We start from the raw sequence: 21,615 nt of genomic DNA, 5'->3' as shown, positions 1-21,615 counted from the left end.
TTAGTTGCAACTGCTCCATACGACCTTTTAAATCGTCATTTTGAACATTTCTGAAATGCGTGCCTCCTGTATTTCCAATTGTGATGCCATATATGTCTTCTGTTCTTCCAGTTGAGATGACATTTGTAACGACATTGATGTTACGGTCGATGTTTGTGCAGATATTGCAGCCAATATCATGTTCAAGTCTGTGCTGGTAACTGTCTGCGATGTTTCGTTTTTCTCTTCAATTTTTGTTCTTGATTCTTCCACGCCAGGATAAAAGACATACTTGTCCACATTAATTCCTTCCAACTCCAATACCTCTCGTAGCCGTGCTTGAAGTCGAAGACGGAAGAAAGACGGTTCTCCAACTCCTTTTTCAGTTGGTGGATCGTTAATTCACTTAACTTTGCCATGTCCAAGTTGTATTCGAAATCTCCAGATTTTATTCAACAATTCCTCTTCTGACACCAATTGAACGAATTTAGTGCAATTCCTCTTATTTGCAACCATCTACTAACGTTCGAATCACTAAACTGTTGAATAAATAACTCCACTATTCAATAATGAAAAATGGCCTTTATTAAAGTACTTCACAATAATACTTATACTTCGCAACTGATAGCTTGCTTAAATCAAACTGATTTTTGTGCCTCAACTGTTGCTGCTCTTATTCTGTGCGGTTTCCTCGTTGACAAATTTCAAGACGCTTCTATTTCCATAACTTACTAGTTAGTTATCAGCTATAAAATTACTCAGCTGTAACTACAGATGGACGATTTATAACTTCTCTCATAGCCCATGCGTGTGTATATGTGAGCGATACTTGCGCAAATGATTGCATACTTTTTGGAGTATCTCAGCTATATGCATGTGGTTGTGCGTTGCTTCTCCGTTGCGTGTGCGTACATATGTGTAGACACAATGATTGATTCGTTTATGTAGATACAAGTGACTGCCTGCTTTATTGTTGTTGTGGCTCAATTTACTTAGCAGCAGACTAGTGATGTGAGTATCACTTAGTGTCACTAATATTCGTCACAATATATATTTATAAAACACAATCACCCTTATCGCGCAGTTCACGCGGAAAAGTGTTCGCCTTCGCTTTTTTTGTTCGGGTGAACTTTTTCCGCCTATCGGCAATTTCGGGCGAACAAAAGTTCACTTCGAAACAGCTGATGCTCTATTGTGAATTAGAAGTGAACAAATAATTTACTTACAATTGTGAAAATTTTGTAACCAAGCATATATTTCCTCAAAATAAAACAAAACTAGAAATAAAAAATTTATAAAGTAACGTTAGTATTGCACTTAGGTTGGTATTGATTGAGCGCGAGGAGAATATGAATGTGAAAGCGATTCGAAGGCAATTAAGGAACAGTTCTAACCCTTTGGAGCTAAATGATTCACTGTAAGCTAAAAATTATTATTTTCAGCACTTTTGAATAACAAGTTAATTTTTTCCAATTTTATGCAAATTTACACGCTAAACAAGCCGGCATTGTAATATTTGAGAGATATTTTTATCAACTTCTTGGCACCATTTAAGGAAAAATTTGGAGTTCCACCAATTGTAAAGTTGAGTACATGTCTTCGTTTTTTCGCATAGGGAAAAGGCGTTGGAAAGGACCATGAAGTGGGCCTTAGCCAATCTTGTTTCAGTGAGGTGCTCAACATTTTGGAACTGTTGCATTGTCCACAGTGGATAACTTGGTCGACTGATACGTTGTCATAAAAAATAGAATTTCCATACTTAGCAATACAGGAATTTCACTTTTTTCCACTCAGCTTCCGATTGTGCATTGTTAGTTGTTAGTTGTCTGCGATAGGGTGAACAAAATCTGTGAATATTTTCGGGTGAAAATAAAACTCGCGATAAGGGTGAATATATGAAATTGATATTCTATTATAATTGTCTTTCTTAATGCAGCGTACTAATTAAATAAAGATCTGCGTTTAGGCAGGATCACCAATGTGGTGATTAATAAATTTACCACTATTTAATTATACACACTATTTTATTTTTATAAAAAGAAATTTTATTTTCACTAGTCCTAAAAATATGTTATTTAATGTTTTAAATTTCACAACAGAATGAAATTTTTGGGAAAATTTTAGAATAGCACGCCCCGAGTTCGGGGTTAAACTTGGTATCAAATGAAAAAGGGAGTTCTCCCGATGACAAATATATATATTTTAAAGTGCGCAAACTTGTAGTTTAAAAGTTATTTGTTGTTAAAGTTTGCAAATTTATTAAATTTCTATAGCACTTTAACTTACAATTTACACATCATTCAAAACCTTAACAACCTTAACATACATATCTATATAAATTGGCAACGATAAACTTAAATTGCATTTTTGTATATTTCACATTTCATTTTTGCATTGTTTTTACTTATTATAAATGTTTTTATTAAATTAATCGCGTTTTTGTGGCAACATGCACATTTATATACATATATATATTTTATTGATAACATTACAAAGCTGTGCTGCCACATCAACAAAAAAAAACAAATATAAATATTACCTTACCACCTTTCAGTTAATAAAGGAAAAGGAAAATATATATTTTTACTACTCATTTTGAAAAGTTGAAAAGAAATTATAAAATACCAAATTAGAATTATGTCTCACAAAAAGCACAAAAAGTATGAATCACAAAAGTACAAGAAACAAACTAAATGGAAGAAAATTACGCTACTATACAAAAGCAATCAGTGGTGCCGGAAAAAAATTCTAAGTAGGACACATTTCCGAGTAGGCGGCCTTCGGCCGGGATTATAAAAAATAACCCTTAGCCGGTCCAACACCGGCTTCGCGAACCACAGTGTTTCTGAGTAGAACACCTTTCCGCATAGGCGGCCTTCGGCCGCGCTTATAAAAAATAACCCTTAGCCGGTCCAACACCGGCTTCGCGAACCACAGTATTTCTGAGTAGAACACTTTTCCTCTAAAGCGTGTAAATCAGCGAATTTTTGCAATGAAGACGAACCAATTGTACCATAAAATAATAATAGGGGGCAGGACCCCAGAATCCTACTACTACTGTTAATTTGTGGAAATGGATATGCTACGACCGCACTTATTCTACTTGGTGTTTTTAGATGTGGCAGCACAGATTTGTAATGTCATAAAATATATATACGTATACACGTGTACACATATACAAGTTGTATAGAAATTTGCAAACTTTAACAACAAATAACTTTAAATTACAAGTTTGCGCACTTTAAAATATATATATTTGTGATCGGGAGAACTCCCTCTTTCATTTGATACCAAGTTTAACCCCGAACTCGGGGGGTGCTAAACTAAATCGCTGCCAAATTTTTGAATGAATAATTTGAAAAATAAATATTTAAACAACTTTATATATATTAAAATAATTCAAAGTGAAATATGAGTAAGTTGTATTAAAGTTAAAATAACAAGAACAATACAATAAAAGTACCCTACAAAAGACTACGCTTACTCCTGCATTTTACACCTTACGCTTACATTCCGAATACCGCCACACCGAGAGCAAAGATGTTTACACATAAAAAAAAATCAAAAAAAATTTTCAAGTTAAACGGTTTTATTGAAAACAATACTTACATGAAGTAATAATAATACTAAAAGCTAGAAAATAATTAGGTAAGTACTAGTCATCACACTCCTCATAAATCTAGGGCGTTGATCAGACAATTAAATAAAATCGTTGGGCGCGTGAAATTTCTAAAAATGTGAGGCGTAGCATGCCCTAATTAAGGTTCAGTTGGTCTTACTTATGACTATCAATAGAAATTTCACGCGGCCAACGCTTTTATTTAATTGTCTGATCAACGCACTAGATTGATGAGGAGTGTGATGATGACTAGTACCTAGGACCTAACTAATTATTTTCTAGCTTTTAGTACTATTATTACTTCAGGTAAGTATTGTTTTCAATAAAACCGTTTAACTTAAAAAATTTTGTTTCCATTATTTTATTTTCAAGTTTTTAGTCTTTATTTAATTGCCTATTATTTCTCATTCTATTTAGTTCATTTAGTGACTCATTATTACAAGAACTCTTTCCTGACAATTTGTTATAATCTAAGTCCTCAGCACATAATCCTTCCAAGGACTTTATCGACTCTGCGCCACGTATGATTGTCCCTCCTCGAACTCCAAAATATTTTGATGTCACTTCTACCGAACTGTATGTAATATTTGTTCCAAATATGAGTCAAATCGGACATCATAGGCCGCTTTCTATTCATGTATGTGTAATGTGTTCCAAATCGGACCACAAATACGATTTTTTTTAAATATCTCGGTAATTGCGCCACCTAGCGGTGATTTTTTTATAGGTCGCTTTCTATTCATGTATGTATTATGTGTTCCAAATTATAACCTATCGGATTTTTTTCTTATTATTGCATTGTCATCGGTTCTGAACTATATTCCAAGTTTCAAGTTTGTAGCTTATCGGGAAGTTACTTAAATTTCATTTACAAAATTCGTGCCGGCCAGCCAGCCAGCCAGCCTGTCAAGTCAAGCTAAATAAAACCGTTACAAAAAAAAAAAAAAAAAAAAAATAGGCACGATTGCTTACGAATCCAACGACATATTCTGCAGTCTAAAAGATTAATTCACGGAACTAATGAACTTTATAACAACTCTAGCACACAGTGCATATCGACTGCTGATTGGAATATAACCCTATTTCGACTGCCCTATTTGAGAATTTGTTTTAAAAACGCTCTATCTGAGCATGAATTCAATGCATATTTACATTGGTTGAGGCGTTTTTGAAAATGTTCTCAGCTAGGACGTTTTTGAACTGATAGGGTGATAATCTACTCAGCCGTCGGGTACGTAAACGATTTACTTGAATTTCATGTATTTTTATTAATTTCATATCCCTAATTCTTTACAGCTATTAAACTTTAGGAATTACAATTCTGTTCATTTTTGTCAGATTGCCGTTTGGGATTAGTAATTTGGTTTTGTTATTGCTGAATAGTGCATCTATTTATAGGGAAACACAACAACAACACCCATAGCGAAAAAACCAAAATAAAAATAATCAGTTGCAGCATAGCTTGTTGACTGTATTTAAATTTTTTTTTTGTTGTTTATTAAACTGTATTTTTATTTCATTCGCAGCTGTTAGTTACGGAGGTCTTTTTACATACAGTCAGTGTCAAAAGAAAGTGTCACACGTGGAAATTAACAATATTACCCCTACTCAGAGCTGGGTAGTAATGATTACTTTAGGGATTCAATTACCATCAATACCCCATTACATGTACTTGAGGAAAGTAATCAATTCCTTTCCTCCACAGCAAAGGAATCGATTACATTTCAATTCCTCAAAAAAAGATACCAAAAGTAATTTCGTTTTTTTGAGTCTCGAGTACAAAAAATTTCTTGTTTTTAATTGAAAACAAATACTTTGCTCAAATGTAATTTCTGCCCCCCAGTACTTTCGAAAAGTATTGCAAATGTAATTGGAGATTTTCTAATTACATTACAAGGAATGCCAAAATTAATTGAGAATTTCCCATTCCTCAAAGGAATTGCAAAAGTAATTTTATGATAGTAACTCCTTGGACTATAACAAAATTTCTTATTTAAGTCTTCTATGACTAGCAATTCATTTCTGCTCGCCATTAATAAGGACCCGTCCTGGTAAGATTGTATCATTGTAATTTAGATTTGCTGCTGAGAGGCCGGCCAATTGCTTTGTACGTGGCTAGCAACGTTTCTTTATATTTTCCCCAAGTGCTGCTGACAAGCGTCTTGAGGATTTTTTTGCGGCTTTGTAGTTTAGATTGGATGACTAACAGTCGGTAGCGCAACACCATCGACGTGAACATCCAATATTATACGTCGCAAATCAGAGTGGCCGTGGATTTGGTCGGCTAGGTTCAGATAATTTGCAGTCCATCTTTTTATACAAATGGGAAAGGGTGAACTTTCTATAGTTTGGAGTAGAGTGCCGTGGTCTGTGTCAAAAGCTTTTGACAGCGCTGGTAGTGCTATGCATTTTGCGGAAACCATTCTGATGAGTGGCTAAGCGAAGATTCGCATTAAACTGACGGAGCAGGAAGGTTGCCAATGTATTCGCTACTAGCGAACGGAGTGTTACCGGTCGTTATGACTCACATTCGCCAGCCGGTTTTCAAGACTTGAAAACATGCGTCAGGTAACTTACTCCTCCCTCATCGCCAAGGTGAGGGGCATTGGTATGATCATCTAACCACTAAACATTTCAAACAAGAAGGCGAAACGATGTATAATTTTTACGCAAACTTTTAAATATAATAAAGAAGCTTTTGACATTGACAAAGATAGTTGCACCTGGTGCCGTTATGCCTTAATTACATTTCGCTTCTGAGATTTTATACGGACGATTCTTTGTCATTGTCTGCTCTAATATTATTTATTAACTACAATATGGTTCAGATGTGGCAACTATGGATGTTATCAAAAGATCAAGCATACGAGAAAAAAGTTTCCGGAACATTAATGGTGTTTACGTTATGTCAGCTGAATGTATCAAAGAAAATTAAAAAGTATGTTGGTTTCCCCTATAGCCACCACCCTTTGATAGCGGAGGAAGGAAACGAGATGCCATTACTTAGCTGGGAACTTTAAGAGGATAATGATTTGATATTAATTGGTTTTTCCAAATCCCTTCCGTAAGCACCCCCAAGAAAAATGTGATGAAATAATGAAAAGTGTAACCCGAAAAGTCGCCCACATCAGCCGGAGTAAGTTCCTATACACAGACTATCTTTTAGTTTTTCAATTACTTTCGCAATTCCTTGTAATATAATTGAAATAAATTTCGATTACATTTCCCATTTCTTTCGAAAGTATTGGGAAAGAAAATCTACAATTGCGCAAAGTATTTTTTTTTTAATTACAAACAAAAAATTTTTTGTAATTGAGCCTCAAAAAACATTACTTTTGATATTTTTTGCGGGGAATTGAAATGTAATCAATTCCTTCGCTGTGAAGAACAGGAATTGATTACTGTTTCCAATTACTGAGGAATGTAATGGGTAATGTAATAGAATTGAATTTACCCACCTCCGTCCCTACTTAAGGGTTCTCTGGGTGAATAAATAAATGCAAGGCGCGATAACCTCCGAAGAGATTTTAGGCCAAGCTTCTCTTCCAATTTGCGTCGTTTTAAGTTTTTCCTACAAATTGGTGGGACGGAACCTACATGTTTTACGCCGACTCCAAAGGCATCTGCAAGGCAGAAGACTTTTCACTGAAAGGCTTTTCATTGCGCAAACACACTCGGAGCATTTGCGAAATCACTGCCGAGGGGCGACCCCGGTTAGAAAGACTTTTTCTAATTGACAAAAACTTGTTTCTGAATGTTTGATGTAACTTTACCCGGGAATCGATCCCAGGATCGTCGGTGTGGTAGGCGGAGCACGCCACCACTCCACCACGGCGGCCTCGATGTAATACTGTTTTATTTAATTAAAAAACAAAACTCTTACAACAAAAAAGGTTATGGACGAAATAGATGATCGATGGGTAGAGGTGCAGTGACTGCGGATGGTGTTCTAACTGCTTGGGACGTAATAAAGCACCCTTAGGTAGAGCCAATATTATTAAATTAGATGTACACATGTGTCTTTCTTTTGACACTGACTGTATGTACATACATACATTTTCTACATAGTAAATATTACGTTAAAAGAAAATTATTTATAATACAACATATTTTTCCCGTTTCGCTATAATTAAAAATATTTCAATCAAATGAACAAGTAGTAACTGTTTTTATACAGTATTTTGTATTTGTATTTAATATTCTTTTTGCAGACGTCACATTAAGTCTGATGATAGTTTTAGCCAAAAACGTTGCGTCGATTGGTTTTGCAAATATACAAATCCCGATGAGCCAGACACGTTGGGTAAGTGAGCTGTGATTTTTGTGTGAGAAGTTTTGTATGATATTTATGCATTATGTACTTCTGTTTGTGTAGGTCCCGATGGAATGGAAAAATTTTGTGATGATATTGGTGTTGAGCCGGAAAATGTTGTTATGCTTGTTTTAGCCTATAAAATGGGCGCTACACAAATGGGATTCTTTAGTCGTTGTGAATGGGTAAAGGGCCTCACCGAATTGGAATGTGATTCAGCTGCAAAAATGCAATCTAAACTAGAATATTTAAAAAGTATACTCAACGATCCAAATGTCTTCAAAAGCATCTATAGATATGCCTACGATTTTGCCAAGGTACGTTTCAATATTTCATTGAGAATGTATGTATAATAACTATAGTTGGGATTCTACCGGGTATTTACCATTTGTATGGGTAAATACCCGGAATATTCCTTTTTTGTATCTTTTTTTGGGTATTTAAAAATCATTTGAATCGAGGCTGCTTGGAATTACAATTCAGCAATTAAATTTATACGTCATTTGAAATTAAAAAATTTTCGTTTTGATTTTGAACAAACAACCCAGCAAACAATTAGTCTGAAAGGAGTCCAAACTTTGGATCGTTTGCACTCGTTATGAACTCATTTAGGAGCCTGAAGCGAATGATATATGCTAAAATTTTGCCTTTAACATAAGTCTTATACAGGCCTCCTTCCGATATCATATATTAGCCTTATAGGCGTCATATACTAATTTTGAGTATTTTAATGACACTACTTCAGGGCTTTTAGGAAGAATTTTTGACATATATCCGAAACGGAAAACATAGGGGAGAAAATTGTTGTGATAAAACTCCCATGAGGATAAGATAGAAATGAAATAAGTATTAGTTGAATTAATTATTTTTTTAGAATAAATTGTCGCAGAAAAATTTCTGAGTTTTTATTCCGGAGCTGCCTAGTTTACTGATTTTAATATTTTTCGTTTGTTCATAATTTCATCAAATTGGAGTCATAAGAGGCTCTAAGGTGATATCATTTTTGAAGCTGATATTTTTCGGACCCATGTTGAACTCCAGAACTGTAAGAGAATGTTTATAGGGTACACATATTTACGCAAACAAAGCTACCCCTCAAACATACGGCGCTCATAATTTAAGAATCCGAAACGAGTCCAAAATAAGTGGGCAATGTAGGAATCAGAAAAGCGTCGAAACGCGTAGGAGGGTAAAAGAAAGTATAATTTTTGCTCCTAACCTAGCATGCAAAAATTATCATTTACCAAGTTTGGAACAAATTTTGAAACTTTGTTACGACAATTTTTCATTTTAATACAAAATGAATTACATTTGTACATTATTGTTACACTTGCTATTCTTTTTTTGTATAAGCATCGACGTTTTTCCGCTCATGGACGCTTCTCGACATTTGTAATGTAACCGTAAAGCTGCCACGCTGTGTCCAGGTGTGTCGAACTATATATGACCCCAATAAGCGCTGACGATGCCTAATAAATAGGCCAGATAATCAGAGTTTATTAGAGTTAAAAATGACGCTGGAGAGTTCCAGTAGAGTATAATATGAGCTGCTTAAACGCCTTTTAAGACTTATGTCGGACTCTTATTTAGGCTCAAATGATATACGTTAATAGGCTCATATAGGACGACCATTGCAAGAAGGAAATACATTGGTTTCGGCCTCCCAAATGAGCACATACCGACTGTAAACGCACCAATTTAGATATTTTTCCGACTCTTTTTTGACTTAAAATGTTTACTGGGTAAACTTCAATTTTTGCAACGGCATGCATTATTGGCTAAATATTTTTGCAAAACGCTGGATAACTAATTCAACCGATAGCGTAATGGATAACTACCCACCAATATAGGACAAATTGGGTACATTTTGGATTGAATTTGTGTGTTTGTTTCCCATATTTTCCAAACGATTATTATACTCAGTTGAGCAGAGCTCACAGAGTATATTAAGTTTGATTGGATAACGGTTGGTTGTACATATATAAAGGAATCGAGATAGATATAGACTTCCATATATCAAAATAATCAGGATCGAAAAAAAATTTGATTGAGCCATGTCCGTCCGTCCGTCCGTCCGTCCGTCCGTCCGTCCGTCCGTCCGTCCGTCCGTCCGTCCGTTAACACGATAACTTGAGTAAATTTTGAGGTATCTTGATGAAATTTGGTATGTAGGTTCCTGAGCACTCATCTCAGATCGCTATTTAAAATGAACGATATCGGACTATAACCACGCCCACTTTTTCGATATCGAAAATTTCGAAAAACCGAAAAAGTGCGATAACTCATTACAAAAGACAGATAAAGCGACGAAACTTGGTAGATGGGTTGAACTTATGACGCAGAATAGAAAATTAGTAAGATTTTGGACAATGGGCGTGGCACCGCCCACTTTTACAAGAAGGTAATTTAAAAGTTTTGCAAGCTGTAATTTGGCAGTCGTTGAAGATATCATGATGAAATTTGGCAGGAACGTTACTACTATTACTCTATATGTGCTAAATAAAAATTAGCCAAATTGGATGAAGAACACGCCCACTTTTTAAAAAAAAATTTTTTAAAATTCAAATTTTAACAAAAAATTTAATATCTTTAATGTATATAAGTAAATTAAGTCAAAATTCAACTCCAGTAATGATATGATGCAACAAAATACAAAAATAAAAGAAAATTTCAAAATGGGCGTGGCTCCGCCCATTTTCATTTAGTTTGTCTAGAATACTTTTATTGCCATAAGTCGAACAAAAATTTACCAATCCTTCTCAAATTTGGTAGGAGCATAGATTCTATGACGGTAACTGTTCTCTGTGAAAATGGGCGAAATCGGTGGAAGCCACGCCCAGTTTTTATACACAGTCCACCGTCTGTCCTTCCGCTCGGCCATTAACACAATAACTTGAGCAAAATCCGATATATCTTTACTAAACTTAGCCCACGTACTTACCTGAGCTCACTTTTTCTTGGTATAAAAAATGGGCGAAATCTGACCATAACCACGCCCACTTTATCGATATCGAAAATTACGAAAAATGAAAAAAATGCCATAATTCTATACCAAACACGAAAAAAGGGATGAAACATGGTAACTGGATTGGTTTATTGACGCAAAATATAACTTTGGAAAAACCTTTGTAAAATGGGTGTGACACCTACCATATTAAGTAGAAGAAAATGAAAAAGTTCTACAGGGCGAAATCAACAGCCCTTGGAAACTGTTAGTGGTATTGCATATATAAATAAATTAGCAGTACCCGACAGATGATTTTCTGGATCACCTGGTCCACATTTTGGTCGATATCGCGAGAACGCCTTCACATATACATCTAAGGGACACTCGCTTTTAAAACCCTCATTAATACCGTTAATTTGATATCCATATCGTACAAAAACATACCAGAGTCAACCCTGTCCCACCCTAATGGCGATATTTCGAAAAGGCGTCCACCTATAGACCTAATGCCCCCTCCCTCTTAAAATGCTCAGTAACACCTTTCGTTTGATACCCATATCGTACAAACATTCTAGAGTCACCCCTGGCCCACCCTAATGGCGATATCTCGAAAAGGCGTCCACCTATAGACCTAGTGTCCACTCCCTCTTAAAATGCTCAGTAACACCTTTCGTTTGATACCCATATCGTACAAACATTCTAGAGTCACCCCTGGCCCACCCTAATGGCGATATCTCGAAAAGGCGTCCACCTATAGACCTAATGCCCACTCCCTCTTAAAATGCTCAGTAACAGCTTTCGTTTGATACCCATATCGTACAAACATATTAGAGTCACACCTGGCCCACCCTAATGGCGATATTTCGAAAAGGCGTCCACCTATAGAACTAAGGATTACTCCCTTTTAAAATACTCATTACCACCTTTCATTTGATACCCATATCGTACAAACACATTCTAGAGTCACCCTGGCCCACCCTAATGGCGATATCTCGAAAAGGCGTCCACCTATAGACCTAATGTCCACTCCCTCTTAAAATGCTCAGTAACACCTTTCGTTTGATACCCATATCGTACAAACATTCTAGAGTCACCCCTGGCCCACCCTAATGGCGATATCTCGAAAAGGCGTCCACCTATATACCTAATGTCCACTCCCTCTTAAAATGCTCAGTAACACCTTTCGTTTGATACCCATATCGTACAAACATTCTAGAGTCACCCCTGTCCGACCCTAATGGCGATATCTCGAAAAGGCGTCCACCTATAGACCTAATGCCCACTCCCTCTTAAAATGCTCAGTAACACCTTTCGTTTGATACCCATATCGTACAAACATTCTAGAGTCACACCTGGCCCACCCTAATGGCGATATCTCGAAAAGGCGTCCACCTATAGAACTAAGGATTACTCCCTTTTAAAATACTCATTACCACCTTTCATTTGATACCCATATCGTACAAACACATTCTAGAGTCACCCTGGCCCACCCTAATGGCGATATCTCGAAAAGGCGTCCACCTATAGACCTAATGCCCACTCCCTCTTAAAATGCTCAGTAACACCTTTCGTTTGATACCCATACCGTACAAACATTCTAGAGTCACCCTTGGTCCAGCTTTATGGCGATATCTCGAAAAGGCGTCCACCTATAGAACTAAGGATTACTCCCTTTTAAAATACTCATTACCACCTTTCATTTGATACCCATATCGTACAAACACATTCTAGAGTCACCCCTGGCCCACCCTAATGGCGATATCTCGAAAAGGCGTCCACCTATAGACCTAATGCCCACTCCCTCTTAAAATGCTCAGTAACACCTTTCGTTTGATACCCATATCGTACAAACATTCTAGAGTCACCCCTGGCCCACCCTAATGGCGATATCTCGAAAGGGCGTCCACCTATAGACCTAATGCCCACTCCCTCTAAAAATGCTCAGTAACACCTTTCGTTTGATGCACATATCGTACAGACACCCCTGGTCCACCTTTATGGCGATATCTCGAAACGGCGTCCACCTATGGAACTAAGGATCACTCCTTTTCAAAATACTCATTAACAGCTTTCATTTGATACCCATATCGTACAAACACATTATAGAATCACCCCTGGTCCACCTTAATGGGGACATCTCGAAAAGGCGTCCACCGATAGACCTAAGGCCCACTCCCTCTTAAAATGCTCAGTAACACCTTTCATTTGATACCCATATCGTACAAACAAATTCTAGAGTCAGCCCTGGTCTACCTTTATGGCGATATCCCTAAATGGCGTTCATCCATAAAACTATGGCCTACTCTCTCTTAAAATACTCTTTAATACCTTTCATTTGATACACATGTTATACAACCACATTCCAGGGTTACCCCAGATTGATTTTCCTTATTTTGTCTCCATAGCTCTCAACTGAGTATGTTATGTTCGGTTACACCCGAACTTAGCCTTCCTTACTTGTTTTTACCCTTCTTTTGGGTAAATATTAGGGTATTTACCCATTTTTACCATATATAACCAATTTACCCAGTAAACATTTTAAGTCAGAGGGCGCATCCTGGCAAAAGCGTTTACCGATTCTTTGTGGATTTAGCTTAGGGCCTGCTCATGTTCGCCAAACGGCTGTGTTGGCAGATGTCGGATTGTTGTTGTTGTAGCAATGTTTCGCCCCACCTAATAGCTGCGACCGATCACAAATTGTCATCAATATCCTCTAACGGGAGTCCAAGGAAACTTGCTGTTTCGACAGGGGTGGACCATAATGAAAGGGGTGTTAGAGGCGTTGGTTTCACATTACAATTAAAGAGATGGTTGGTGTCATGTGGGGACACATTGCAAGCGGGGCATACATTTTGTATGTCGAGGTTGATTCTGGATATGTAAGAGTTTAACCTGTTACAGTATCCAGAACGAAGTTGAGCCAGAGTGACTCGCGTTTCCCTGGGGAGTATGCGTTCCTCTTCCTCAAGTTTTGGGTACTGTTCCCCGAGTACTGGATTCACCGGGCAATTCCCTGCATAAAGGTCCGACGCCTGTATGTGGAGTTCACCAAGGACCTGCTTGTGTTTTTTTGCTTCATACGGCTGAGTTCTCAGGTGCCGTATTTCCTCAAAATGCTTACGGAGATTACTCCTTAAGTCCCTAGGTGGTGCTGGCTTATCAATCAGATGTCTGTTGGAATGCCCAGGTTTCTGGGTATTCAACAGGAATTGTTTGGTTAGCATCTCATTTCTCTCCCTGATGGGGAGTATTCTCGCCTCATTATGTAGATGGTGTTCTGGGGCCATAAGAAGACAGCCCGTGGCGGTTCTGAGCGCAGTATTTTGGTAGGCCTGTAGCTTCTTCCAGTGGGTAGTTTTTAGGCTTGGCGACCATATAGGGGACGCGTAGCACGCAAACGGCTAGTCAATTGCTTTGTATGTGGTAATGAGCGTTTCTTTGTCTTTTCCCCAAGTAATGCCAGCAAGGGATTTGAGGATTTTATTACGGCTCTGGATTTTCGGAACAATTGCGGCTGCGTGCTCACCAAAATGTAGATCCTGATCAAACGTCACACCCAAGATTTTGGGGTGTAGGACAGTCGCTAGCGTAGTGTCAACGACGTGGAGGTCCAAATGGTCGGCATTTGGGACGTCCAAGTTGTAAATAGGGTCGCGGATGTTTTAGTCGGTGATAATGCTAGGTTTCGCGAGGCGAAAAAACTGGAGAGATCAGGGAGGTAGTCGTTTATTCCGTTGCAAAGCTCATCGATCTTTGGGCCCGGGCCTGTGGCCATTATTGTGCAGTCATCGGCGTAAGAAACGATAGTAACTCCTTCTGGTGGCGAAGGTAGTTTTGATATGTAAAAATTTAACAAAAGTGGGGATAGGACACCACCCTGAGGCACGCCTTGTTTAATCCTTCTTGGCTTTGATATTTCGTTTCTGAATTGCACCGATGCCTGCCAACCACCCAGATAATTTGCGGTCCACCTTTTAAGACATGGGGGAAGGGTAGACCCTTCCAAGTCTTGCAGTAACGTGCCATGGTTGACCGTATCCAAAGCTTTTGATAGGCCTACGCTACAAGTACTGTTCTATGGTGGAGCTTCTGATTTAAACCACAATTTATCTGGGTGCTAATGGCGTTTAGCGCGGTGTTGGTGCTATGGAGTTTTCTAAAGCCATGCTGATGACAGGCTAGCTGCAAATTTGCTTTGAAGTGGGGGACCAAAATGGCTTCAAGCGTCTTGGCTACTAGCGATAGGAGAGATATCGGGCGATATGACTCTCCTATGTTAGCTGGTTTCCCAGGCTTTAGTAGCGGGACCACCTTGGCCAATTTTCGGGTATGACAAAGGTGGAGAGAGACAGATTGAAGACATGTGCTAAATGTTTGAAACCCTCTTTCCCTAGGCTATTAAGCATCGGCATGACTATGCCGTCTGGGTCCACTGCTTTGGATGGTTTAGCATGACCGATGGCATCATCAACCCCTTTGGCGGTGATGATAATTGGTGACGCGCTGAAATTATGTTTACGTGCGTGTCTGTTGGCCCTCCGTCTATTTTTGTCGACCGTACATAATGCATTGTCGGCAGAAAGCGCTCGCGCATTTTTTCGCATCCGACAGCACTTTGTTGCCAAAAGCGATGGAAACTTTGTCATTGTGCCTATATGGATTCGATAGGGACTTTACAGTGACCAAAGTTTACCTACACCGGCAGAGAGGTTACAACCGCTTAGGTGCTCCTCACATTTTGCCCGCTTGTGTTCATCCACAAGCAATCTGATGCGTTGGTTTATATCCCTTATTTGAGGGTCGCCGGGATCGAGCTGTCATATAAGGTCACGTTCTCTCGCTAAACTTGCGGCCTCTGCCGGGAAGTGGGGCCGAATTTCGGGAATTCTACCAGCGGGAATGAAACGAGCCGAGGTGGATTCAATGACTTCGCGGAAAGCACGCTCCTCTTGGCGGGCATCAGTTGGGATAGAGAGGGCAGCAAAGCGGTTGTCTGTAAAGGATTTGTATTCGTCCCACTTTCCTTTTTTAAAGTTTATGAAAGTTCGTTTTTCTGCGACGATGAAGTCGGCGGGACGCTCGAGCGAAATAAGTATAGGCAGGTGGTCGGATGCCAATGTTACCATCGGCTGCCAGTTGACGCAGTTTACGAGTTCTGCGATCACGATTGAAATATCCCGAGAACTTTGACAGCTTCCTACCATACGTGTGGGGGCGTCTCCGTTTATAGTGCAGAACGTCGTTTCTTCTATTTGATCCGCTAACATCTCACCCCTACTGTCCACCCGCAAGTTTGAATGCCATAGATCGTGATGGGCATTGAAATCGCCTAAGATAATGCGATTGTTTCCAGTGAGTACGCCGCTGATATCAGGGCGGTATCCACTGGGGCAGCAGGTGACAGGAGGGATGTAGACGTTGATGATTTCTAGATTTGCATCGCCCGACCGGACAGATAATCCTTAACGTTCTAAGGCACTGTCCCTGCGGTCGATGTCGGGATCAAATATATGATATTGCACAGTGTGGTGTATGATAAACGCGAGGCCGCCTCCATTTCCGCTCTCGCGATCTTTTCTGTGGACATTATACCTAGAACAGGTCTGCAATGCAGATCTTGCTGTGAGTTTAGTCTCTTGAATCGCAGCAATGCGGATGTTCTGCCGCTTCATGAAGTCGACTATCTCCGTGATCTTCCCAGTTAATCCATTACAGCTTAACTGCAGAATTCTGAAGTGCATAGGGGGAGACGTTATCACTCTGGATGTAAGTGACGGATGACTACGCCTGGGTGCGGAAGGCTAAAGCGCAGACTACGGGACGTCCTATGACGTGAACACAACCTGTCCGATGCAACCATCCCTTACACGAGACACACTGACAAGAGTATGACCGTCCTAAAAAGATTATTTTCCGACAGATGCAGCAAAACCATTTCTCAGGACCGGTGTCAGGAGACGAACCCGGATTGGGTTCGATACCTTCCCGGAGCAAGAGAATATGGAGCAGTCCCGCTGCAAGGAGCTGCTGGGAGGGTGACAATTTGTGGGAGGGACGCAACAAATTAAATGGGGTTACACTGAAATGGCAGTCCTTGGTCGAGAAAAATCCCGAGTCGCTCCGGTACATAGAACCGACGGCCTTAGGAAGCGCAGGTGTCGGATCTTATCATAGTGCTTACGGAGATGTTCTCTTAACTGTGTTCGAGCCGGCAGTTTGCTAGGGTGTAATGGTTTGTGACAATTAAGCAAAAACTGCCTGTTCAGCATTTCGTTGTGGTCTTTAACGTTGAGTTCTTTAACCTCGCTATGTAGGTAATGTTGTTATTGTTGTTGTAGCCTTGGGAAGTGTTATTGATGTTGATGGTCCTTTGCCGCATGCAGATCTGATAGGTTCCGGTAACAAACACCATTAAGGTATTAGCCCGACCATCTCGGGAACGATTTGGTATGAGCACATGAAACCTTCTAGGCCATACCGCCTTCCCACCCCTAGATCCATGAGGAAATTGGGGTCGCCAAAGCCTCGGGTGTTAAACTGACAAGGGGAAAGGGCGAGCCTTCTATGTCTTGGAGTAGCGTGCGGTAGTTGACTGTGTCAAAAGCTTTTCACAGGTCGAGTGCCACAGGCACCGTCTTGTTATGGGGCTATTCCTGATTTAGTCCGTAATTTATTTAGGCGTTTAGAGCGGTAGTAGTGCTAGACATTTTGCGGCAGAAAGTTGATTGGTGGCTAGGCGAAGATTCGCTGTGAAATGAGGGAGCAGGACGGTTTCCAATGTCTTTGCTACTGGAGAAAGGAGTGATATGTATATGATATGGAAACGATCGCGAATTTGTTCGAGTCGGACAGAGTTTTATCGCTAAAGGCGATGGAGATTTTTCATTGTGCAGCTCTTTAGATGCTCTTCCCACATCTCGCTAGGTCACGATCTCTAGCTAGGTTTGCAGCGTCAGCCGGGACATGGGGTATGATTTCTGGTATTCTAGCAGCCGAAATAAAGCGTGCCGAAGCTGAAGCGATGATCTTACGGAACGCACGCTCGCCTTGTTGGAAATCAGTCACAATGGGGAAAGCAGCAGAAGATTGATTTATGAAGGTTGAGTAGCCTACCCAGTTAGCTTTTTTGAAATTAATAAAAGTTTTTGAAATAAGAAAAGGTCGCTGTATTCAAGCACGTGGTCATCGCTTCCCAAGGCAGTCGGTTCTATGTACCGGAGCGGACTAGGGATTTTTCCCGACCAAGGACTGTCATTTCAGTGTAACCCCATTTAATTTGTTACGTCCCTCCCAGCAGCTCCTTGCAGCGGGACTGCTCCATATTCTCTTGATCCGGGAAGGTATCGAACCCAATCCTGACCCCGGTCCTGAGAAATGGTTTTGCTGCGTCTGCCGAAAAAGAATATTTTTAGGACGGTCATACTCTTGTCAGTGTGTCTCGTGTAAGGGATGGTTGCATCGGACAGGTTGTTCTGGGCTAGATCCCAAAACTAGACGTCCACGTAACTTTTATAAATCTTTTGTGGCTCCTTGCTGTTCACGCCCAAGGGCGTCCCGTAGTCCACGCCTTAGTGCCCCCACTACCTTCCAGCAGCCCCGCTGCTCAGCAAGCCACAACAAGTACCCGCTGCTGCTCGCGCCCCCCGGCGCCACCAACTCATACGACTGCTCCCACTCACACCTACAATCCCCGTAGCAGAGTCGGTAGCAATGCAGAGCATCAGCGCCTGCCCCCGTTTCCTTCCCCCTCTTTTCCGTCAGCAATCGTGTAGGTCAGGGAAACAGACTCTTGTCCCTACCTCCTTTTGCACCGTTTGCATAACAGAATATATATGTTTGCGACATCCGCCCAATGCAGCTCCTGCCTTGGACGGTGCCACTTTCTTAGATGTTCTGGTCTCCGCGGCGGCAACCCCCCGACGGGTTTCATTGCGCCATGTTGTCAGGCCGCATACCCAAATACACCGGGTACCCGAATTTTTACCCTGCATTTGTTGGGATTTAACTTTAAATTGAATTTTCTACAAGTATCGAAAACTTTTTCTACATTTTTGAGGTGATGTGTCTCGCTACAACCGATGACGATAACATCGTCAATGTACATAAATGCTTGATTTGGCGAAATGCCTGAAAATGCTAATGATATCATACGTGAAAAAGAGTTTGGTGCTATATTTAAATCGAAAGGTAAAACTCCAACGAAAAGCTCCTCGATCTGTACTGAAAGATGTAACGTCTCTAGAATTGACATCAAGTGGTATTTGGTGAAAACCAGAAAAAAGATCTAAAGTCGAAAAATATTTGGCTCTGCCAAGATTGTCGAGTATGTCGTATACGCGTGCCAACGGAAATTTGTCTGCGATAAGCTTTTTGTTGACTGCTCTGATATCAACGCACATACGATAAGACTTTTGGCCTGAAGGATCTTTTTTCGGCACCAAAATTAAAGGACTGTTATAATTAGAAAAGCTGGGTTCTATTAAATCATTTCGCATTAAATTTTCGACTTGTTTATTAATTTCTTCACGTTGTGTATATGGTAAACGATAATTTTTTATATAGACTGGATTTTTATCAGTTAGACGTAGCTTTTGTTCGTAAAATTTATTTAAAGTCATACGATCAGTTTTTAAAGCGAATACATCGGCATATTTTAAGCATAAATCTAGTAATTGTTTTTAAAATTTGATTTTTTAAATTTTCGTTAATTCCTCTAAGCGTTTTTGATCTTTTGAAGTTTCATTGATTTTGTAGACATTGTAGTTGGTGATATCTTCCGTTACGATTTTGCAATTGTTGACATGTTTTACTTCGTCAGTAAAATTTAAAATTTTTAGAACTGGATTATTTGTGTCAACAATGCACTTTGCCGTAAAAACACCACTACAGATTTCTTGTGAGTCTATAAAAACAGGATTATCGCATTTTGGTAATTTAAATAAACGATAAACTTCACATCTCGGAGGAATAACTAAAGAATCGGTACTTGTGCCGTGCATAATTGGAATATTTAGTGTTTTTAATCCGGTATTAATAGTTATGCTATCGCTTGCATAATTAATAATGCATTTATTTAATTTTAAAAAGTCTTTGCCGAGTATTCCGTCTGAAGGTATATTGAAATCGTCGTTAACTACATGTAAGGTATGCGGTATTAAAAATTTATATGCAATTAAGTTGGTTTTTAAGGTTCCTAAAGTTGAAATTGTTTCAGGTGTTACGCCTGTTATGTTGGTTATTTCGTTACAATTTTGAGATAAACTTGAAATTTTGATTAAAGAAATATCTGCTTGAGAATCTACTAGAAAAGTACATGGTTTGTAGGAATCGCTACATTGAAGTTCAATAAAATCCGAATAATTAAGGTTCAAGCAGTAGATGGATTTTAATATTTTTGAAGAAGATTCGTTTAATTGTCTAAATCGTGATCCCGATCCCCCAGTGTTCGCTCCTGAGGGCCGTTCACGTTTAAAGCGCGTACATTGGCATTACTTCGCTAATTTGAACGTCTATTATTTTTATTAGCATTATTGTTACTACTACTAGGCTGATTGTTTCTATTAGTGCTATATCTGTCATTACTACCTCTATTAGAATTATTGTACCCGTAATTATTATTGTTGTAGTTATTTCTATTGTTATTGTTGAATCTTGCATTTGGATTGTTGTACCTATTATTGAAATTATTTCTCCTATAATTTCCTCGAAAACTATTTTGCCAATTACCACGAATACGGAATGCTAGTACTTGTCTTTCTTTTAACTCATTATTACGTTCGACTATCATTTTTGCAACTACGTCTTTTGAATCACTGAAGGTAGTTGAAGCCAGGATGGATTTGACCAATTCTGAACGAGTGTTCAACCTGCACACATTCAGTGTTTGCTCTACGGCCATTTCATGTGCCTTGGCTTGTGTCATACCTTCAATAATCAAAGAAGTTCTAATGCGTCGGATAGTTCTTCAACGCGCTTAGCAAAGCCTGAGTAGTTATTATTGATGACATGTAAAGACGCAATTTTACCAGAAACAACTGTCGAGTTGTCGGGATTTATTCTATTTCTCAAGGCAGTATTTATGTCATCGACTGAATTTATTACGGTTGGTAATGCTTCGCGTGCTTTTCCCTCAAGTTTGGATTTCAAAAATGCAATAAAAGTGCTATTTAAATTTTCATCTGAGAAGACTTCAATTAATTTTATTTTGTCGATAAAAGATTCTAATGCCAGTGGATCGCCGCTGTAGTTGTCCCTAATAATTGAGGCGCAACTGGTAATGAACACCTTTTTCTGTTCTGAGGTTGCCATGATTGAAATATTGTTATATATATATTATTATTTTCTGCGATATCTGAGTCATTAAATCCTAAAAAATCTTCTTGACGAGCTAGTGAACACCTTCATTTAGAGCTTGATTTATCGCTGGAATTGCCCTCAGAATCGGACATGTGTTCGAAATACGGTAATTTTATTGAAAATTATTTTAAAAGAAAAATTTTTTAAATCAGGTAAATATTTTGTAAATCCGAGTATTATTTAAAAATCCGGCCAAAATTTGTCGCGTTTGGTATAAATTTTATAAAATGGTAAGTCTGGTTAAGAAAATTATATACATAATTCAAGGTTCGAATCGAGCTCAAGGCCAGAATAATAATTTTTTTTCTAATGATAATTATTGTTATTTTTTAATTTTTCTAAATTTGAAAAATTGTATTTTGTTTTTGGAATAGTAAGTAGAAAATTTTTCAGACAACCTGC

At 39.0% G+C, this 21,615-nt stretch overlaps 1 protein-coding gene across 4 annotated transcripts in view; it reads left to right on the top strand.

The window, feature by feature from the left end:
- Positions 1 to 21,615, top strand: part of SCCRO4 (DCN1-like protein SCCRO4) — a 139,155-nt gene that overhangs the window by 103,066 nt on the left and 14,474 nt on the right. For 3 of the 4 annotated variants that reach the window (XM_067791606.1, XM_067791608.1, XM_067791609.1), the window contains 2 exons: positions 7,810 to 7,901; positions 7,974 to 8,227. In XM_067791606.1, the coding sequence (XP_067647707.1) occupies positions 7,810 to 7,901; positions 7,974 to 8,227 (346 nt within the window). Of the gene's footprint in view, positions 1 to 7,699; positions 7,755 to 7,809; positions 7,902 to 7,973; positions 8,228 to 21,615 lie in introns of those variants that run through there. The other variant, XM_067791610.1, reaches the window with a different exon arrangement.

This window comes from Eurosta solidaginis, chromosome 5 (genome assembly GCF_040869045.1).
Source record: "Eurosta solidaginis isolate ZX-2024a chromosome 5, ASM4086904v1, whole genome shotgun sequence".
NCBI classification, from domain to species: Eukaryota; Metazoa; Arthropoda; class Insecta; order Diptera; family Tephritidae; genus Eurosta; species Eurosta solidaginis.
The sequence above is the reverse complement of the archived record's forward strand: the minus strand, read 5'-3'. Positions and strand labels throughout refer to the sequence as shown.